Source organism: Spermophilus citellus, assembly GCF_964194105.1.
Source record: "Spermophilus citellus genome assembly, chromosome: X".
NCBI classification, from domain to species: domain Eukaryota; kingdom Metazoa; phylum Chordata; class Mammalia; order Rodentia; family Sciuridae; genus Spermophilus; species Spermophilus citellus.
In genome coordinates, this window is record NC_138190.1 from 128,262,444 (window position 1) to 128,285,918 (window position 23,475).

Genomic DNA, 23,475 nt, shown 5'->3' on the forward strand with positions numbered 1-23,475 from the left:
TTAGACACTGTTTAACCCCCACCCTTTCTCTGCCAGGAACATTTTTATGAAGTTGTAAATCAGGTTAAAATGAACATCAAAGGGCATCCTTTCAAGGTGACAAGAAGTTATAAATGACCAACAGGAAAGGGGAGGGAGGAGGAGATTTCCTTACAGATGGAAGGGTTTATAGGATGATTACATGTCCATGAGGCTTTTTAACTTACCAGCAAGAAACACTTCTTCCTCTAGATGCTATCTTGCTCTATGATGTTCTGTGTTGCTCTTTTAACATATTTCAATCTGTCTTTGGGGACCTTGGCCTTCCAAACCTAAAGTTCAAGATCTTCCCATCCCCTGACTCACTATATACCCCCTTTAGCCCAAGGCTACATGGCATGATTACAGCCACATTTTCCACAGCCCCACCAACCCACTGCACTGACCTCCCCACTTGTCTCATTTCTTTCCAGGTTCCTACTTGCAGCCCCTGGGGCTGACCATGAATTTCCCACTGGATCCAGTCTCTTAACTGCTCAAATGAACACTTTAATATAATGCCAAGATTCAGAGAATGAAGCCCAAATGGACCTTCTGTAGGTCAAAAATTATTTGATACACATGTTTCATTTCCTTTATGGTTATAAAACAATATCATTTCTCACATCTTTGTCTCATCTTGTATGATGCAAACTTGCCCAATGATTACTTATTTTGCTTATGTGTATACCCACTTCTCATATCCTGCTTGGCTTTGGCATGTAGTAGATGCTCAACAATTTTTTTCTCAAGAAAAATAGGTAAAGTTACAGAGGAAGGCAGGAGGGGAAGGGAAAGGGGAAATTGAATTTGAATTCCATGAATATATGAAATTTTCAGCATGAGCCAATTACTATGTATAACTATAATGCTCTAATAAAAATAAATAAACCTCTAAAAAAGATATATGTTGTAAAATGCAGTGGAGAACATCAAGTGATTAGGTCCATAATCCTAATTCTAATCATTCATTCCCATTTGACTCATCAAACCCCTCAAAAACTATTTCCACAGAGATTTCCCTTAGTTTACTCATTCTGAACTACAAATCAGATTTCTTAGTGTTTTGTCTTTGCTAATAGTGTGAGTAAAGCTCTGGTTGGTTATGTAGAGGCAAGAGAGGGGGCATATCACCCCTCAGGGCTGGTCAGCTTTTCACCACTTATATTCAAAACATTTGCAGAAGCAACCAAGAAATTCCAAGTGAACAGAAAAGCAAAAGAATTTATTAGAAATCTACTTACCAAGATATTGGCATGAAGTTTGATAAGAAAATGTTTTCTCTTAAAACTCAACTTGCGGATTTTAGCCCAGTTGAAAGTATTGATCTTTGTATTTCCCTGTAATAAAACATGTAGCTGATTTCAGGCTGTGTAAGCAAAATTTGGCTTGTAAAACAGGGCAAATATGATTGAAAATGCACTTCATAAATAGGACTGTGTGGTGTGTGTGTGTGGGGGGGTACTGGGGATTGAACCCAGGGGTGATTTACCACTGAGCTACATCACCAGTCCTTTTAAATTTGTTTTTATTTTGACACAGGATCTTGCTAAGTTGCTGAGGCTGGCCTTGAACTTGTGATCTTTCTGCCTTATCTTCCTGAGTCTCTGGGATTACAGGCATGTGCCACAGCCCCTGGTGAATGAAACTATTTTTGATCCATCTCTTGCATAGAATGATCCTGTTGAGCTAAGTAGAAGCTATGGCCAGGTGTTTCAGGTGGGCCACAAGGCTGCTCTGGGGATAGTTTCTGGCTTAGACAGTGAGATCACAGTAGAAATGGATTACTTTAATAGGTTCATGAAACTCACCTCTTTCCCACGTTTGCAGAGTCAGCTGCTAAAAAAAAAGACATATTTCTCCTGCCACCCCATTTACCCAAATACCTTTAATAATTCCTCACTGCCTGCATCATCAAGTCTTGGCTGAGTTTTCCTGTTACTTTTCTATTGAATATACAGCTGTATTTCCCACTGCTCCCCCCCCCCACAAAAAAAACACTCTTTCATTCAAATCTACACCTTTCTCCTATAGTCTCCTCATTCTCCTTACTCAAAATACCTTCCACATAGACAAGCCTTCTTACCAGCTTTGATAGCACCTTCTTGACAATATTCATTTTCTTTGAAGAAAAGATTCACTTTTTTTTTTTGGTACCAGGGATTGAACTCAGGGGCACTTGACCCCTGAGGCACATCCTCAGCCCTATTTTGTATTTTATTTAGAGACAGGGTCTCACTCAGTTGCTTAGTTCCTCACTATTGCTGAGGCTGGCTTTGAACTCAAGATTCTCGTGTCTCAGCCTCCCAAGCCACTGGGATTACAGGCGTGTGCCACTGCACCCAGCTGAAAAGATTCACTTTTTAAATTAGTGTTTTAGCTGTTTATAAAAACTTAAAATTGATATATGTTAATGGGGTACCATGTGATGTTTCAATGCATATATAATTGTGCAATGTTCCAGCCAGGTTAATCATATCTATTTCATCAAATATTTTTTGAAATATTTTTAGTTGTAAATGAACACAATACCTTTATTTATTTATTTATTTATTTATTTATTTATTTATTTATTTATTTTTATGTGGTGCTAAGGATCCAACCCAGTGCCTCACATATGCTAGGCAAGTGATCTACCACTGAGCTAAAGCCACAACCCTCACCAAATATTTTTATGATGAAAACATTCAGGGGCTTGGGCTGTGGCTGAGAGGCAGACTGCTTGCCTAGCATGCATGAGGCACTGGGTTCGATCCTCAGCACCACATAAAGTAAAATAAAGACATTGTGTCCACCTCTAACTAAAAAAAAAAAAAATTAAAAAAAAAAAAACAATCAGGAGCTGGGGCTGCAGCTCAGAGGTAGAGCACTCGCCTAGCATGCGTGAGGCCCTGGGTTCGATCCTCAGCACCACATAAAAGTAAAATGAAGATATTGTGTCCACTTAAAACTTAAAAAAATAAATGTTTAAAAAACATTCAGAATACTTTTTCTAGCTTTGTTGAAATATGTAAGACATAAATGTTATCCATAGTCATCCTACTGTGCAATAGCACACTAGAGCTGTTTCCTCCTATCTAATGGTAACTCAGTGCACATTGATCAACTTCTCTTCATCCTTCCCTCCCTCTATTTTTCCAGTCTCAACTACAACATCAACTTTTTTAGTACTTTCATTTCTGTCCCTGGCTTATTTCACTTAACGTGAGAGCCTCCAGTTCCATCCATATTGTTGTAAATGACAGCATTTCATTCTTATTATGACTGAATAGTATTCCATCTTGTATATTTTTGTACATTTTCTTTACCCATTCATCAGTTAATAGAGGCTTAGGTCATTTCTTTTTCTAAAATATTTTTTAAATTGTAGGTTGCTAGGAGCCACAACCAAATAATATGATGCATGGCACTTTTGGTTGTAAGGTGACCTAGCCATTGAGATGATATGATTATGTTAAGATTTACATTCATATGGAAATTGGACTCCTGCTGTTCACCTGGGCCTGCTATGGGACTCATGTTACGGGACTCCTGGAGAGTTCCCATTGGTTGGGGAAGGATAGTAGGAGGGAATTCCGGGGGAGGTCCGGGGCCCCGGTTCCGGTAGACGCGACCGCGTAGGTGGACCGGTTTGCTTGCCGGACGCACGGGGTATTGGCGGCATTTTCAAAAATAAAGTTTTGTTCCTGCTTGAGTGGCTCGTGATTCTGTGCCCAGCCAGACTACGGCAGTAGGTGGACATGATACCTTTATTTTTATGTGGTGCTGAGGATCGAACCCAGGGCTTCACACATGAGAGGCAGGTGCTCTATCACTCAGCTACAGCCCTGGCTCTCATTTCTTTTTTATTATTATTTTTATTTATTTTTTATTTTAATTTGTTATATATGACAGTAGAATGCATTACAATTCATATTACACATATAGAGCACAATTTTTCTATTTCTTGTCTATTGTGAATGCCTTCTCTAGAATATTCTTATTCCTGCAGCCTATGTCCCTTCCTAACTCCCCTGTACTCTCTTGGATCTCCTGGTCTGCCTAAACAGCTTACCTTGTTTTTTCATTTATTTGTTTGTTCAAGAGGTAATCCATTCACATGGTTGAAAACCAAAAGCACACACAAAAGATAAATAGTATTGAAGCCAAGTTTGAGGCCAGCCTCAGAAACTTAAGCAAGACCCTGTATCAAAAAAATTTAAAAATCTGGGGATGGTGGAGTGCCCCTGGGTTCAATCCCCAGTACTCCCTGCAAAACACACAAACAAACACACACACACACACACACACACGGAAAAAAATGATATGTAGCACTGAGAAGTTTCACTCTCATCACCATCACCCCTACTCTTGTTCCCACCTAACCATTCCCTACAAGCACCACATTTATTAGTTTGTTGATTATTTAAAAGTCTGATAGCACTATTGGGACCAAGTCTCTCTCACATTCAATGTTAGTTTCTTGACTGCCTTTTGTCTATTCTCTCTTTCTTTGAAACAACCTTCCTTAACTCCCAACTCTGGCCCTGTGGCCTGGATAACTTTCTCAGGTCTTGGCTTAAACGTTAAGGCCCTCTCACCTGTTATCTTAGTGCCCTACACTTCTAGCACAAACTCCTGGCCCTTGTTTGTAATTACTTATTTAACTATCTGTCTTCTCCTCATTAGAAACCAAGTGCTATGAATTCAGGATCATTCTTATCTACCTCTGTAGCCCTAGTGCCTGGTACAGAATGCACAAAGAATATACTGAAAAAAGGATGAATAAATAAATGGCTTCCTAACTCCCTAAATACATTAAAAACTACTGACTTGCACACTTTAAAACAGTTTAATTTTATAGGATGTAGTTGATGCCCTTCAGTAGATAAATGGATAAAAAATGTGGCATATATACACAATGGAATATTACTCAGCAATAAAAGAGAATAAAATCCTGGCATTTGCAGTTAAATGGATGCAGTTGGAGAAGATAATGCTAAGTGAAGTTAGCTAATCCTCCAAAAAATAAATGGTGAATGTTTTCTGATATAAGGTGACTGACTCACAGTGGGGTAGGGAGAGGCAGCATGGGAGGAATAGACAAACTCTAGATAGGGAAGAGGGGTGTAGGGGAGGGGGCAGGGGGTTACAACGATGGTGGAATGTGATGGACATCATTATCCAAAGTACATGTATGAAGACACGAATTGCTGTCAACATACTTTGTATACAATTAGAGATATGAAAAATTGTGTTCTATATGTGTAATAAGAATTGTAATGCACTCTGTTGTCATATATTAAAAAACAATTAAAAACCCTTTTAAAAAAAGAAAGAATATGATAAAGAACACAGTGGGCTGGAGTTGCGTCTCAATGGTAGAGCACTTGCTGAGAATGTGTGAGGCATTGGTTTCGATTCTCAGCACCACATATGAATAAATAAATAAAATAAAGATATTGTGCCCATCTACAACTAAAAAAAACACTTTAAAAACAAGAACACAGAGATAAATATCTATTCTTTGACTGAATTTAGGGTAGAGACACAACATATTCTAAGTAACATCAGTTGTATTGTTCCCAACTGCCTACAGAAATATTCACATTGAAAGAAATCACAAGCAACATGGTAGCTCTACCTTGCTACCATTCCCATCTTTTCCAGTGCAGTAAGAAATGGCAAGGACCAGGGGTTAGAGTGGGAAGGGTAACAAGGCCCTCCTGGATAAACACATATACCTGTGATGCATTGGGGCTTTTAAAATTTGTTCTTTTTAGTTATACATGACAATAGAATGTATTTTGACATATTATACATAAAAGGAGTGTAATTTTCCATTCTTGCAGTTGGACACGAAGTGGACTTACACTGGTGGTGAATTCATAATCGAACATAGGAAATTTATGTCCAATGTATTCCATTATTTTTCCTATTCCCATGCTCCTCCTTTGCCTTCATTCCCCTTTGTCTAACCCAATGAACTTGTATCCCCACTTTATTGTGTGATAGCATCTGCATATCATAGAGAACATTTTGTCTTTGGCTTTTTGGGATTTGCTTATTTTACTCCATTGAGTCTTTTGCTCATCAGTGTGACTGACTCTCATGCTGAAAAGTTTATAACCAAATAAATGAGAAGGCCAAGATTCTCTTAGCTGAATCCTTACATGACCTGTTTGGTAACTCCAGAGTTCTAATTTGGTCTTGGGGGTCAGTGGGCCTTAGGTCATCTCCCTTCTCTCTTACAAGTGATTTATTCACAACAAAGTCCTGGGAAAAGAATGAGCCAGTAAATAGCAACAGTCAGTGGCAAGGTTGAGCACTAATGCCCTACCAGCTAGCACTGGGCACCTCCATTGCAAACAAAAATGAACAGAAGCATTGCACATTTTGGACCCCTCTAGGTGTCTCTGGAGGACCTGGACAGTGTTACAGCCTACATTTTTTAGATGCCCTAATATACTTGCTCTAGAAGTTCCAAAGAGCTTCTTGATTTTACTTCCCTACCATGCTGGCCTCAACAAATGTGTGAACCCCTTAGAATGTAGATAGTTATTTACAGATTGCACCTTGAAGCAAAGTGCATTGAGGGGAGATGGCTTACCCCTGACCTTTTCAAACATTATTTCCTTTTTTTTTTAAACACTTTTTTTTTAATATTTATTTTTTTAGTTTTCGGTGGACACAACATCTTTGTTTGTATGTGGTGCTGAGGATCGAACCCGGGCCGCATGCATGCCAGGCGAGCGCGCTACGGCTTGAGCCACACCCCCAGCCCCATTATTTCCCTTTCTAACAGTTGGTAAAACTGAGTATTGTGATCACCCAGGGAACAGACACCCAAGTTTGAGTGGAGATAACCTGGCAAGATGAAGGACTTGGAAGGAAAGAGTTGTTACCCGTAACACCAGGACTCCCATGTGTGCAACAGCCAGGTGAATCTGCATCCCTTCACCATCACTGGCAGGGTGGGGCCTGATGCCATACATGTCCAGTTTTCTTGCTATGTCCAGTAGTAGAATATCAGATTCAGCTGGATTTTTGCCACTGCAAGGGGAAAGAATTTATGAGCCTAATAAATCCAGCACGCATGACACCTCCACTCTGAGAGCTCCATGAGGAGGTCAGTGTTTTCTTGAGCCTGAAGCTTCTCAGGCTTAAGGGCTTGCTTTCAAGAATCTGTTCCCAGCTTTAGTGTCCTCCACTGGGGAAGCAGGTGCCAGTTAAAGTACTTACATGTGCTTCTGATGAAAGTGCATGATCTTGCTCTCTAAACAGTCTTGGTTTGGTAAGTACCGGCTTTGTGCCAGATGTTTCTTGACTGTTTCTTCATGAAAGTCTCCCAGTTCTGCTGCATGACAAAAGAAAGAGACATTTTTCACATTACCATCGAGGAACTAAGCAACTCAGCCATTGCAAACAGAAATGAACAGAAGCATTGCACATTCTGGACACCTCAAGGTGTCTCTGGAGGTCCTGGACAGTGTCACAGCCTACATTTTTTAGATGCCCTAATATACTTGCTCTAGAAGTTCCAAAGAGCAAATTCAGCCTAATGATGTCCCCCAAATAGTTCTTTCTTTGCAGCTAGTTGTAGCTCCATGCCTCTGACTTCATGCTATACATATATGTGTATTTCTGTAGGGGAGGACCGACTGGCTATTTTTCAAATTATGAGCAATTGGTATTGATGTTTCAGTACAGTAAGTTACAGACATTGTGTCCATCTACAACTAAAAAAATTTAAAAATAAGAACACAGAGATAAATATCTATTCTTTGACTGAATTTATGGTAGACACACTAGATATTCTAATATGAGCAGTTGGTATATGCTGTTTCAGTATAGTAAGCAACAGACCTATTACCAAGATTACAGCTGCATGTTTTGTTGGGATTTTCTTTTCCCACATTCTTCTTATATCTCCTACTTCCAACTAGCCCCTGTTAGAGGTTGAATTTTCTCTCTCCAATGTGGAAATCCTAACCTCCAGTACCACCAAACATGGTTCAATTTGGAGACAAGTCCTTTAAAGAGGTGATTAAGTTAAAATCAAGGACATGGGAGCTCTGTAATTCAATCTGACTGGTGTTCCTATAAAGGGAGGAAATTTGGACATACAGAGAGATGCAAGGGATGTGAGAACAGCAAAAGGACCACGTGAAGACATAGCAAGAAGACAGCCATCTGTAAGCCAAGGAGAGAGGCTTCAGAAGAAACCAAACAAGCCAACACCTTGATCTTGAACTTCCAGAATCATAAGAAAATTATTTTCTCCCCTTTAAACTACCCAGTATCTGGTATTTTTCCTTGACAGCCCTAGTAGACTAATTCATCCCCCCAACTTCACTCCACCCTGATCATATATTATCAAGAAAGGGGAATAAACATGCTAACTATAATGCAAGCCACTCTCAGACAATTTATCACTCTATACATTGGAAATCTAGTAAATCCCCACCTATCTGGAATCCCCAGGAGATGAATCATTCTGGAAATTATTCTGGGCTTTCAAATACCTAGCAGTGTATGCATGATCATAATTTACTCTTTTCTAGATGTCTCCAGCTTATTATTATAAATACTTTTTATAGCATTATGCCTATGCAGGCAATTGAGGTATTTAGGGATTATCTGCCCCTAATTTAAAAGGCCTCAGGCTGCTTTGACATTTGGATTCTTTTGTCTTCTTTATAGTTGTTTTATTAAATTGTTGTCATCATTGTTGTTTTTGCTTTTTTCGTATCAGGTTTATATGAATTACTTCCTGGTCATCGAATTCTCATCTAACATAAAATGGAAAATCAGATCTCCACACCTATTAGAAGTGTATGTTGTATAAGAGTGAATACACTCTTGCTGGGCATGGTGGTGCATGCCTGTAATCCCAGTGGCTTGGGAGGTTGAGGCAGGAAGATTGCAAGTGCAAAGCCAGCCTCAGTAACTTAGTGAGGCCCTCTCTCAAAATTAAAAATAAAAAGTACTGGGGATGTAGCTTAGTGGTAAAGTACCCCCTGGGTTAAACCCCCAGTACCATAAATAAATAAACAAACAAACAAACAAATAAATAAAAAATTTAAAAGCGTAAATAGACTCTCCATGAAATCCTGTGGTAAGCAAAATATGTGAACAATAGGGTACCTAGTTTGAGGGCTAGAAGGATTTTTGTTTGTTTATATTCTCTTTTCTTTCTTTGTGTTCTATTTGTATTTTGGACAGACAGTTTGGTCATCTTTAGACAATTAAGGTACACATGTATATTTCAAAATCACATTATGATGAAAATCTCCATATATCAAACATTTCTAAAGGCCAATACAATGACTTGTTAATTTATTTATTTGTTCATTTATTTTACCAATACTGATAAATGTACAAATCTCACTAATAATCAGGCTTAGATAGCCTCACTAATTAATTTCATCAAATGTTCAAAATAGTAATAAATATAATTTCTTCACAATTTTTTTCCAGAAAATAGGGAAGGGCATACTTACCAATTCTTTCTAGGGGCCCAGTATTACCCCAATACCCAAGCCAGATTAAAAACATCAACAAGAAGAGAAAAGTATAGGTCAATATCTCTTGTGAATACAGAGGCAAAAATCCTCAATAAAATACTAGCAAATTGAATTCGGCATTAAATAAAAAACATTGCAGGGGCTGGAGTTATGGCTCAGTGGTAGAGCACGTGTGAGGCACTGGGTTCAATTCTCAGCACCACAAATAAAGAAATGAATAAAATAAAGATCCACCAATATCATAAAAAAAAAGATTGTATGCTACGACCAAGTAAGATTTATTTCAGGATTTCAAGGTAAGTTCAACATACGAAAATCAATTAATGTAATACACCTATTAATATAATAAAGGACACAAATGCACACATACACATACACACACACACACACACACACACCCAAAAAAACACCCCAACTCATTATACATTATCATCTGAATAGATGCAGAAAATGCAATGAGTAAATCCAACACCCATTTATGGTAAAGACACTTGGCTCAGTGACAGAGCACTTCTTTAGCATGTGTGAGGCCCTGAGTTCAACCCCCAGCCCTAAAAAAAACAAATAAGCAAAGAAAAAACCTACGGCTAAGGAGGGGAGGGAAAAAAGGAAATACTGGGGAATGTTATTGACCAAATTATATTGTTATGTTGTGTGCACATATGAGTATGTAATAATGAATCCTCCCATTATGTATAATTATAAAGAACCAGTAAAAATATGGGAAAAAATCTTATAACTACTATTATAATCATACTACATGGTTAGAAACTAAATGCTTTCTGTTAAGACCAGGAACCAGACAAAGATATCTGTTCTTGCTATCTCACCCAACATGATACTGGTGGTTCTAGTAATTACAGTTGGGCAAGAAGATATATAAAGGATGTGCTCGAAAATGGAAGAGATAAAATAGTCTTTACTTGGAGTAAACATGATCTTGTATGTCAAAAATCATAAAGAACCCACAAAACTACTAAAACTAATAAATTAGTTCAGCAAGAAAAAACTGATATACAAAAGGTAAATATATTTGTATATAATAGCAATGAACAATCTGAAAATAAAATTAAGAAAATAGTTGCATTTACAGTAACATCAAGGAAAGAATAAAATACTGAGGAATAAATCAAACAAAAGAAGTGTAGGACTTGTACACTGGAAACTACAAACATTGATGAATTTTGAAAAATGATTTACACAAGTGGAAAGATATCTCATGTTCATGGACTAGAAGACTTGCTATTGTTAAGATGGCAACTTTTTCCAAAATTGAGCTATAAACATAGGACAATCCCCATCAAAACCCACAGACTTTTTTTTTTTTGGTAAAAATAAATAAGCTTAAAATTTACATAGAAATGAGGAGATGCAAATTAATCAAAACAATTTTGCAGAAAAAATAAAGTTGGAGTATATACAGTTGCTTATTTCAAAACCTATTACAAAGTTACAACAATAAAGTAAGTGTAAATAATGATAAAAGGACAGATGTTGAGATTGATGAACCATAATTGAGAGTCCAGAAATAAGGTCAAAAGACAAATTTAATGTCTTAAATTCTCAAATGAGGCAGGCCTGGTGGTGCACACCTATAATCCCAGCAGCTTTGGGAGGCTGAGGCAGGAGGATTACAAGTTCAAAGCCAACCTCAGCAACTTAGTGAGACCCTGTCTCAAAATACAACTAAAATTAAAAAAAAAAAAGGTTGGGGATGTAGCTCAGTGGTTAAGCACTCCTGGATTCAATCTCTGGTACCCTGCACCTCCCCCGCCAAAAAAAGGTTGATAGTAAGCTAACTCTTTTAACATAGGCAAAAGTTTTAAATAAGCATTTTACAAAAACAAACAGCAATAAGCACACAAAAAGGTGTCAAATCTTTAGTCATTAGGAAAATGCTGATAATTATAATTGCAATAAGATATGTCTTCATAAACACATATTAATGAAGGTATAGAAAAATTGAAAACCTTATACATTTCTGGTGTTAATGTAACAATTTGGAAAACAGTTTGGCTGTTTCTTAAAATATTCAACATAAGTATTTCACAACACCAAGCAATTACACTCAGGAATCTGCCCAAGAGAAATGAAAACAGGTACTCATATAAAGACTGGTGAGCCAATGTTTATAACATTATTTATTATAGCTGGAAATAATCCAAATGTCCATGACCAGGTGATTAGATGGATAAAATATGGTACATACATAAAATGGAATACTATTCAGCAACAGAAAGGAACAAACTGAAACATTTATGAATTTAAAAAATATGGTGAGTAGAAAAAGATGCAAAATACCACATATTTTATCATTCAATTTACATGAAATGTATAAAAAAGGCAAATATGGAGAAACAGAAAATAAACTGTGGTTGCCTGGAGCTAAGCATGGGAACAGAGTGTGATCACAAATGGGCCTGAGAGATCTCTTTTGATGTTATAGAAATGTTCTAAAACTGGATTGTGGTGATGGTTGCACAACTCTATAAATTTACAGAGTTGAGTTGTGCATTTTTAAATAGGTGAATTTATTGTATGTAAATTCTACATCAATAGAGCCATTAAAAAATACATCACACATCAAACTTTTGGCTTATTTTTCTTCCTTCTTAAGTGACTAAGTAGATATTAAAGTCCTTTAGTATATTCATTTGTTTTTGCTTTTTGTTTGTGCAGTGCTGGGATTGAACCCAGGGCCTCACGCATCCTGGGCAAGTTGTCTACCACTAAGCCGCATCCCCAACCCTAGACTTTGGAATTATTAAGCATAAGACCCCACGCTGAAAACATAAGAACATCTAAGACTGGGCTTGTTTTTCTCTTCATGCAGAACTATGACAAGTTAGGAAGAGAACTATTACATACAAATAAGTAAATATCACCAATAACAGAAGGTGACAAATGTCATGAGCACTTTCAGTATCACCATGCTGGTCCAAACTATCATTATCTCTCCTGTAATTTCCCCTTATCTGGTCTCCCCACTCCCACCATTCCCTCCTCAGATCTATTTTCACCACAGCAGCTAACATGATCCTGTTAAAATCTAATTCAGATTATTTCACTCCTCTGCTTAAACTGCTTTAATACTTTCCCATCTCATTTAGAGTCAAGCTGTATGTCTTTAATATGTTTTATTTCTTTTCTTGAAACAGGGTCTTGTAAGTTGCTGAGGCTGGCCCAGAACTTTTGATGTTTCTGCCTCAGGATCCTGAGTTGCTGGAATTACAGGTGAGTGCCTAGGACTTGGTTTTCAATTTTTTTAAAACCAGGTATTGAACTCAGGGACACTCAACTACTGAGCCAAATCCCCAGCACTTTTTATATTTTATTTAGAGACAGGGTCTCTAAGGCCCTTCAGAATTAATCTCTCCGCGTCTCATTCAGCTCCAGCTAGTCACAATAGCTTTTGATGTTTCCCCAAGACACGTAGTATGTTACCACCTCAGGCCTTTTGCACTGAATGTTCTCTCTGCTTAGAACTTTCTTCCACCAGATTTTGCTGCATGGCTTGGTCTCTCACCTCCCTCAAGTCTTTGTTCAACTGTTCCCTTCACAGTACATTTACCTCCACTTGCCACCTTATTTAAATATTCAGTACCCACTCTCAGAATCCCTTATCTCTCTTCCATGCTTTATTTTTCTCCATTGCCCTCATCACCTTCTAACACTGTCAACATGTGAACTCCATGAGGGTGAGGATTTTTGTTTCAATTCCTTGCTGTGGCCTCAATTACCTATAATAGTATCTGGTACATGGCATGTATTTGATAAGCAAAAATGAATTTTTGTTGAATAAATGGCAAAGAAGCGTTACTAAGGGAGTTCATAAGGGGGAAGCGTCATTTGAAATGTATAAATTATGTTTGAGAGGAAATGTCCCATTAGAGAAGATGAGTTCCAAGACAGACTTAAGCAGGTCAGGATGCGGGGTTCTTGAATGCCTAGAATACAGCAGGTGTTCAACGAATATTGGATGAGTGAATAAATGAACAGATAAATGAGCAATCTGGTTGTGACCGGCATACTATCTTAGTGTCCAGTGAGCCTGACCAGGATCAATTATGAAAAGCTAACTCACTGGAAGCTTAGTTCCCGCCTCCACAGCTCCCCTATGGAAAGAGCTTCTATTGATAAACTAAATAACTCCTGGGAAAGCTGAAGGGCTCTATGCTATGCCTGAAATTGGCCACTAGGGAATGCTCAAACACATAAGGCAGAATTGTTAAGAATGAAATTGGGCTCCCCCCAAAAAGGCCACCCAGAAACCCCAACCCCCTGGTTGCTACTTTAAGAGGCAGCCAATGGAGAAAGATGTTTTCCAACAATGTTTCCTCCATCTGCTCTACCCAGGCCCCACATCCCAGTGCCAAACAAAATACTGGACACATGGTTAATGACCTTGGCATTCAGGATCTTCAAAATGATACTTCACTTTCCACTACTTCTCCTAAATAGACACCATGCTTGAGCTCTACTGGGACATTCTGCATCCTCCATATATGCTGCTTCTTGCCCCACCACCATTTCTTTCATGCTGTTTTCTCTGCCTATCATCTATCCAATTCTCCAGTTTCTCTTTAAGGTCTAGCACAAAAGCCACCTCCTCCCTCAGCCTTCCCTGATTACTATTGCTCTTACTGCCCTCTGCCTTGCTGAGATAAACTTCAGTTCTTTTTACTTGTCCCAGCCAGGAGTCCCTTGATAAACATGGATTCAGACACCATCTGCATCCAAGCACTTCATTCTGGAGTTCCCAGTGAAATCAACCATTTATGGACTGGCAGAAAGGTAAGGGGGCAGAAGTAAAAAATGAACTTATGAAACAAGAAACTGAAGTTATGGTCCTGCAGGATTACTAAGGAACAGTGTATTCTTGGGAGGCCTCTAAAATAGAGAGAAAGTCCAGCTGGCCTTAGAAGAAGAGATGTTATCTTCAGCTGCCTAGACCCTACCCTTAGGGCTACAGGAGCAGCCTGGCCTGTCCAGTGTCAACCCTCCCAGGCAGGCCCCCACTGTTCTGCCTCCTCCGCCTACCTTTTTTATTCAGCCTAGTCCAACTATGGCTGCTAGGATATGGGGAACACTAATAGATGCCTGGGGCCTTTTTCCCTTTTAGCCTCTCTCCACCTGCTGTACTCTGTGCTTTGTTCTCTGAAACCATGATAAAGAGCAACACAGAAATCATATTGAATGTGACAGTGTGCTACTGAGAGCACATACCAGAGATGTATCCTGGGGGCAAACAGAGGCAGTCAGTGCCTGCCTGGCAAAGTCCATGCCCAGATTTGTCCAAACCAGTTCCTGGACAGCAAGCCCAGGGGCAGTGGGAGGGGCAGGTTGGACTGAGGTAAAAGAAAATCAGCATTTACTTTTAATCTACAGAACCACCCTGTGAGAGGGTATTCTTATTTCTATTTTAAAGGCAAGGACACTCAGGCTCAGAGAAGGAAAGGGATTTGCCCTCCACAGTTAGGAAGTAGTAGAGACAGAACAGAATTTGATACAAATCTCAATGGCTGCAATGAAGCAGCCTCTTTCTGCTGCACCATGCTGTTTCTCTAGATCTTATCCAGGCTGTCTGTCCTTTTAAGCCCTAACACAGTGATATTCACACTGGGATGTTCAGCTCTTTTGCTTGGGTCTCCATCTGGCTGATAGGCCCCAAAGCAGACATTAGTTACTTACATTGTAAGATGTGAGATACCATCAACGCTGTACAGTTGTCACTGCAGGGAAGCCTTCCTAGAGCCAAATCCTTCTTTATTTGAAGAGTAAAGAGATACCTGCAAAGAAGTTGGGAAAAATCTCTTAGAGAGAGAAACAGGAATAAGAAAGAGCATTTCACTTCTGCCAGACCCAAGATAATTCAAGAGACGAATGGCACCCCCAGTGGTGAGTAATGCGTAAGATTTGCTTCAGCCCCAAACCAGCCCCAGACCACAAAGTGCTGATCCAGCATTTTGGCAGTTTTTGCAGCCATTAGGAATCACCCTGGCCAAATCCTCCCGCCAACTTGAGGGAAGTGGCCAATCATTCTCTGGTAGTTTCTGCCACGTAGCAAAGCCACATTCCAAACAAGAGAGAAAATAAGAGCCAGCAAGAATGAAGGCACTTTTGAGGCCAGTCCTGAACTGTTGAGAAAGTGCAGTCAAAGGCTAGAGTGTAGCTCAGTGGTTGAGTGCTTTCCTAGCATGCATGAGGCCCTGGGTTCCATTCACAGCACCACAAACAAAATAGTGTTATCAAGTACTCTCTGCAATAACAAGGAGGTTGGTGGACCAGGAATGATCAGCCTGGTTTACACTTATACAGAGAGGGGTGACATGATTTAACAAGGTCATATCACCCAAAGATTATGATTTCAGAAATCAAGGACTTGGGACCAGGCTTCTGCCCACGTTATTCCCTTTGCCTGAATTGCTATCTCTATCATTGGAGCCCAGCCCAACACTTTACACAGAAGAGGTATCATAAGGAACATTTGCTGAATGGAATTAAGCCTTTTTCCCCACCAGCATCTCACCAGGGACCCTTAAAATGAAGGTTGGTATTTGGGGCTCTACCAAACAGATAGCATTTGTCCCACACATTTAAGGTCTTATCAAAGGAGAATCAACTTTTGGGAAAAAATGTGTATAATAAAGTCTCCACCACTGCTTTCTTCCATGGTCCAAGATAAAATATTGATTTTATTTTATACATTAAAACATTTATTGAATATCTACAGTGGGTGCTTCCCTATATAAAATACAATCATTTTTGGCACTGGGAATTGAACCCAGAGCCTTGTATATGCTGGACAAGCACTCTGCAAGTCAGCTACATCCTCAGCCTTTTTATTTTACTTTGAAACCGGGTCTTGCTAAGTGCCCAGTCTAGCCTTTAGTTTATGATCCTCTTGCCTCATCATCTTGGAGTAGCTGGCTTATGGCTGTGCACCACCACTCCTGACTAAAATGTGATTTTCTAAATGAAGTTCAGTTGACCTTTTTGGTAACTAATTAAGCCTTGAAGGCCATGTGGTGGATCAAAATTAATTGCAGGTGATAGACGAAAATACAGATTGAAAAATTTAGCAGATGATTATTCAGTTTACAAAAGCATTAATCATTATAATCCTTAGAATTGTGAGCTCCCTAATGCATTAGAAATGACTCAATTAGAAAAATTATATTTGCACACCACTCACAGAAATCCACATATTAGCCTCAAACAAGTATCCTTATGAATTCAGCCAGTTAAGTATTCTTAAATGTACCAATGGGGAAAAGCGAAAGGGAACTTAACCTTTGCCATTGCCTGTTTTCAAATAGAGATGGAAATGAGAAAAAAATCAGTTCAGTTGCTAAAAGGAAAGTGAATTTCTTTGTGTTCCTAACAAGAAAGAAACTTCTTGTCATTTGACACGTTCCTTGCTATTAAGAAGGCAGCTGCCTGCTACAAATACCAAATCTTTCCTCTGAACAGCTGATGAATCATTCATCATCACATTGATTTTCTCGGGTTGTTTTTTTTTTTTTTTTTGAGGGAGGGGAAGAGAATATGTTTATCTCCATCAAAATTGGTCATAATTTAAAACTTAACTGAAATGGGTTTATGAATGCGAACTAACATAAATACCAAGATATCAGGTTATCACAAATAAGGAGAGAATCTGGAGAGAAAAATAGGAAGAGAGAGGCTTATGAAAAGTGACTTGTGCAGGACCTCTCAGAAAAGTTTCCTTGTATGAAAGGGGTGAGGTTGAACTATCTATGAACCATGTAGGAGGGGAGACGTCAGGAAGAATAACTGCCAACATCCTGTGATGTTGGCCAAATCATTTTAACTCCCAGGACATGTTTCCTCATCTGTAAACCAAGAGGGTTGGACTGGGTTATCTCTTAGATCTGTTCTATGTTTAAGAGTCTAAGTCTAGAAAGCAGAGTAAGGGTTGGGGGAGTATTGTATTGACAATGAATTTTTGCAGAAGTAGGTTTACATTGTCATTCCAAAGGGCATCTTTCATAAGTATACATCATCATTACAGAATGTCTCGGATTCTACCTATGAGATAGATATATATAGATATATATATATATATATATATATATATATATATATATACACACATATACACACACGTGCCTATTTTCAATGTTCACAGAAATCAGCTGGTATCATGCCTATACTTATTGAAACATGCTATGAGGGAGAGCATGGTTATTGCTGTAGCAGTTAATAACATAACCCCTAAGGGTCAGCCAGGTTTGCTACCACTTCTAGAATATCACCCCTCATTCTCCCTGAAGCTCCAAACTTTTGAAGGTTTACATCTTGGAGACCAGCCAGGCTCTTTCTCTCTCCTACTCCTTTCCATCTCCCAGAGAGTGACATAGAGCCAAGTCTTGCTAAGTGGAGCCAGAAGCCCCTTCCCAATCAGTGGAGAATGATGATCCTCAAGTAACATCATGCAGCAGACACAAAGGTACTATACCTTGTAAGTTCTTCCCGAAGATGTCCAGGGTCCACTGGGAAAAATTTCACCATAAATTTGAAAACAACCTCCTTAGGATCTTAAAACACAATATCTCCATAAGTTGTAATTAAATGTCCATCATAACAGTTACAGGTCTTTACACACAGAAACACACACAGACACCCACCCACCCACACCTACTTCTTTACTTTCCTCCCCTTTCTATTAGTCCTTTCCATTAGACTTTTATTTTAAATTCAATTTTTCATTTGTATAGTGTCTTTATGTGGACAGGAATTGGAAAAGTTTTCCCACCCCTCTCCTACCCACTCTCCCTTATAGTTTCTTTTTTTTAAGATGTACCCCCTTTGGGGCCTACTATTTGTCCTCGGAAATGTCCTATTCAAAAAAATCTACCACTTGCTGCTTGGGATTCTGCATTCCTGCTTGAGAAAAGGGCCCAAGTTAAGCTGGAACTCATGATTATCACTTGGCTTAAGACTCTCATAAAGGAACTAGAAGCAGTGTGGACCAATGTCTATATCTTGAAATATACACTAGAAGAACCATATCTACCTATTTTTGCACCTACTTGCATTTGAAAATACGAAACTTGAGCCAAGGCTATGTGCAGCTCAGTTATAGAGCACTCTCCCAGCATGCACAAGGTTCTGGGTTTCATCCCCAACACCACAAATAAGAAAAGAATTAAAGTAGTCACATTGAACAAAATTTTTCTATATTCATATATGAATAAAAGACCAGTGAAACTCCATATCATGTCCAACCACAAAATAGGATCCTAATTAGAATAAGTTATGCTCCATGTATGTATAATATGTCAGAATACACTCTACTGTTATGTATACCTAAAAAGAAGAAACAAGTAACTACATACACATAGCATTAGTGCCATTCAATAAATGATATTCTGTAAATATTTCTTGGGTGCCTACCATGTGCCAAGGGGAATACAAAGGCAGCTATTAGCTGCCAGTGTGGTAGGTGAGTTGGATATCTAGATAGACAAATCCAAATCCACAAAATGTTGTAAGCACTGAGTACTGGCAAAGCACAAAAGGGAGAAAAAAGTTTGAAGACGGTCAAGGAAATCTTTCTAGAGGAGCTGAGAATGGAACAAGGCTACCAGATTCAGCAAATAAAAGTGCAAGAGTCCCAGTTCAATCTGAATTTCATTTAAATAATAATTACACAGGATGTACTATACAAAAAAATATCATTGTTTATCTGAAATTCCAATTCCATTGGGCATCCTATATTTTATCTATCACGCCTACACCAGAGGTTAGTTTTGTTAAAGTCAGCAGAGTTAGGAATACAAATGGTTGGTGAAAGGGGCAAAGCTGTCAGAGACCAGTGCTTTGGGTCATCATGCTGAGGAGGTTGGACCTTACTTGGTGGGTAAAAGGGAGCCAGGAAGCATTTTAAGCAGGAGACCAATGTGGTCAGGGTTGTATTTTCAATAGATCCCTTTGGGAGTAATGTAGATGATGGATTGGGGAGAATCAGTTTGGAAGCTGTTAGAATAATGTGATAGATGATCATTACACAGCAGGAACAAACAGAACTGTGAGAAGCACCCACATGTAAAGAGCAGGTGGGGGAAGAGGAACCAGGAAAAGAGGTACCAAACAGTGTTTTTCAAAGTGTTGATTGACGCCCATCTGCCTCAGAAACACCTGCAGAAGTGGTTAAACATGCAGATTGCTGGTGGACAACCCAGAAATAAGGTTCAGGAATCTGTATTTTAGCAAGAACCCCAGGTGATCCTAAGGCACTCTGAAATTTGAGAACAACCACACTAGATAGCGAACTATAGGGGGAAATATTTCATGCATAGAAGGCACTCGAATATGAACTGAAGCAAATGGGGGGTGTTTGTGATGGCATAAAACTAATGACTCTTCAGGCAGAAAGTGAATGGCATTGCAGATTGACATTAAGGATGCTTGAAGATTTGCAGTGCCAGAGCATGAGATCTATTCCTAGAGCCAATCCACAGAGTGCCATAATTACCAGTGTTCTTCAGATGTACTCAAAGATCCAGCGGCATGATCTCCTTCATCTCAGGCAAAATTAAAACAATTTTCTAAATTGCCAAATATACTGAATGTATGAAGGATTGAGATAATATGTCAAAGTCCTTTTCTCTCCTTATGTTAAGGTAAGGGATAGTGTGGTATTGCTGAAATATTTTTCAAGTGTGAACTGCAAACTATATTCCTTAAATGATTTTCCATACTTACTTTTTACTTGCTTTGTTAGGGGTTTCAAAAGTTCCAACCAAACCTGTAATAACATCAATGAAAAAAAAAATTGGTAGAACATGGCATTGAGCACAGCAGTTTTTCTTTTGGTACCACAAAAAGGGCAACATGAAATAAATACCAGGACTATTTAGCTTTCTAAAGATAGTTGGAAACAAACAGCAGTGTCATAGAAACGATGCACCTTCACCACAATCTGCCCACTCATATTTTTCCAATGACAGTGAATGTTGTTGATCTATAAACTCTTTGTTGTTGACATTTGAATCACTGCTCCCCTGCCTCAGTTGGATGACAAAGGTGTGACACACAAGTCTCATTAATTGCTACAAAGACTAATGAAGGCATTTGGCTCCATTTTTGAATCCTACCGTACCCTAAAGGACTGTTTAATAGACCTGAGGAGCCTTTCTGGGAAGGTTCTTGAGTAGATATGCCAGCGCAGGACACAGTAAAAGAACATCATGAATGTTAGGACTGAAAAAGAGGAAGGAAGAATCCCCTAAAGATTTTCTGGGGAGGTCAGGAGCCTTAATTCTGGGGATTGAGGTCCAGCCTCTGGAAAGTCAAAATGGATACAGTGTGGAGAACTGTTCAGAGAGTGACAAAACTGGAGCATGTGGTAGAAGAGTTTGTGTTTGAAAAACTGAGGTGACTTTTAATAAACAAGGAGGAAGGGGCGATAGTTATTACATTCTATCACTTTGTAAGGTGTATGTAAATGGTGTTTCATTTTTCAGTTAAGGGATTGAGCCCTACATACCTAGATGCAAACTGCCTTTGCAAGCATTTCTAGACACACACAAAAAAAGCCTACAATAAAAGAAACTTACATTGTTTCCAGAATGGCTGCAGAATTCTAACCCAAAATATTCCTTTTCGGCAAGATTGAGATGGCTGCAACTCAGGTTAAACAGTGCCTTTCCAGATGACTTTTGCTAAACAAAACAAAGAGATCACAGCACAGTTTGCATTTTCTTAACCTTATGTTGTCGCTGCAGTTTGGAATAAAGGGTTGAAGCAGCAAGACTCTCCTAAAGCCCCTTTCCTTTACCCACCACATCATTTAAAGGACCTGATTCCTCCTAAAAGATGTTGGGAGCTTTACAAACACATATGTGTATCTATGTATACATGGTTTCAGCAACATCCCTGAAAAAGCCTCAGCTTAATGATAGCTCTTCTTGGAAAAAGAGAGCCTTGCACTTAACTATGGCTTGATCTGCAAATTTACCCTTTCAATGGAAATTTTAATCAATTCATCTCACAGGCAATTTGAATGATTTTCCCTCAATTGACAGTTAGTTTAATCAAGATGTAAATCTGACCCTTTACTCCCCTGCTTAAAATCCTTCAGAGGCTCTCCTCAGGATAAAACTTATATTCCTCAGTAAGAGAGGCTGGGCTCTCGCTCACATGATCTGCCCCTCCAGCCTCATTTCTTGTCCCCTCTCCCTGACACTTTCCCCTAATAATCACAGCCTGCTGGAAGTTCCCCACACATGTCAAGTTGCTTCATGCTTCTTTGCCTCTGCTCATGTCATTCCTTCTCCACAGACCTTCCTTCCCACCTTTCTGTGGTTGGCTTACTCCTACTCAGCTCAGATGTCATCTCCCCAGGGGAGCTGTCTCTGATGCTATCAGCCTTATTGGCCAAGGGCAGGCCCCTGTGCTCCCATGCAGCCTGGCTCACCTCAAACATGGTGCTTCTTATGTTGAATGTCTATCTTCCCCCTAGACTGAATTCCTTCACAGTTGGGACTGAGCTTTCTATCTTTCTTTTTAAATATTTTTAGTTGTAGATGGATTCAGTAGCTTTATTTTATTTATTTATTTTTATGTGGTGCTGAGGATCGAACCCAGTGCCTCACGTGTGCTAGGCAAGTGCTCTGCCACTAATCCACAACCCCAGCTCTAAGATGCCTGGACCATGCTTTCTTTTCCTTGTTACCCATCTGGTCCAACTCAAAACCTAGCACATAGTAGGAAACCTTGAATGTTTGCTAATCCAATATGAATCGGACCAAATTAATCATATGCACTCCTTGAGTAGATTTTGCTTGATAGTTTTGCCCACCAAGTCTCCATACGGGAGTCTCTGTTCACATAAGGCCACAAATATTTTCACATAAGGCCACAAATATTTCTGCATAAAGCCCACACACACTGAAAGCATGAAGCAGTGCCTTCCTTAGACTTCTTCTCTGAGAACAAGAGCTTTGAAGAGCTGTCTGTGGAAATCTCTTTGAACTTAGTATGGCTGGGGCTAATCTTCAGCCGCCACCATTGCCAAACCCAAGGGTTGCTGTTTGCAAGGAAGACCGTGATGGGAAAATTGGGCCCTGGCTGATAGGCACAAAGACAAACTGCTGAAAACCTCTAGTTAAAGCCAAGTCACGAGGCGCCCGGAGCGCTGCAAAGGAAGCTGGGTGCAGGGAAATCACCGACCCATAGAATCCACAGCAACCTTGAGAGGTCAGAAAGTCCATCCACCCCCACCCCAAGGCAGCAGCTCACTGAAAAGAGCCCACATCTGGGATTTAATAGCTTCCAGGAAGGCGGCCTATCTCGCCCCTTCCCACACTGACCAAAAACACATCCCTCTCCCCCTGGACTTCCCTCCACTTGGTTACACAGCCCAGAGCTCAAGATTCATTTGGGTTAACCAGGATCCTATTTTTAAATGCAAATAAGCCACAAAGGGTGAAACCTATTGCATCCCTAGCACCTGGAGAGAGAGCTGCTGTACTGAGGAAAGGAGTTTGATTTGATGTGGGAGTTCACATGGGAGCTCCAGGCCGGAAGTCAGAGTCAGCCCTGAGGATGGGGGGTGCCAAGGGTGTGGGGGTCGAGGGATGAGGGTGCCTGGTAGGGGGAAGGGGGTGGGGGCGTTTTGCCTGTGTAGCAACCTTGCCTAGGGCAAGTGCTGACACAGACCATTCCAGACAGATGAAATCGCTCCTATTTTTAAAGTCCTCCAGACAAGGAGCTGCCACGGGATTTTTATTATGAAAAAAAAAAAAGGAATTTCTAAAGAGAGAGGGATGGCAGCAACACTTTTTCCAACACCAAAGAAACATTTCAGTCACAAGGACTAAATTCCGTCATAGACTCCAGTTTCTTTGCAAACAATTTAAGACACTCAAGATTTTCCTTTTTCCTCTTCATTTTTATTCTTATTTTCCATCAGGGCACTTAA

The 23,475-nt window shown here is 39.5% G+C and overlaps 1 protein-coding gene across 2 annotated transcripts in view; it reads right to left on the minus strand.

Moving 5' to 3' along the window:
- FRMD7 (FERM domain containing 7) overlaps positions 1-23,475 on the minus strand; it is a gene marked incomplete at both ends in the record, with an annotated part of 54,245 nt that overhangs the window by 4,490 nt on the left and 26,280 nt on the right. Inside the window, 7 exons of one of the 2 annotated variants that reach the window (XM_081278140.1) lie at positions 1,263-1,358; positions 6,903-7,050; positions 7,240-7,354; positions 15,216-15,313; positions 18,007-18,085; positions 20,256-20,298; positions 21,110-21,214. In XM_081278140.1, the coding sequence (XP_081134266.1) occupies positions 1,263-1,358; positions 6,903-7,050; positions 7,240-7,354; positions 15,216-15,313; positions 18,007-18,085; positions 20,256-20,298; positions 21,110-21,214 (684 nt within the window). The remainder of the gene's footprint in view (positions 1-1,262; positions 1,359-6,902; positions 7,051-7,239; positions 7,355-15,215; positions 15,314-18,006; positions 18,086-20,255; positions 20,299-21,109; positions 21,215-23,475) is intronic. The other variant, XM_081278139.1, reaches the window with a different exon arrangement.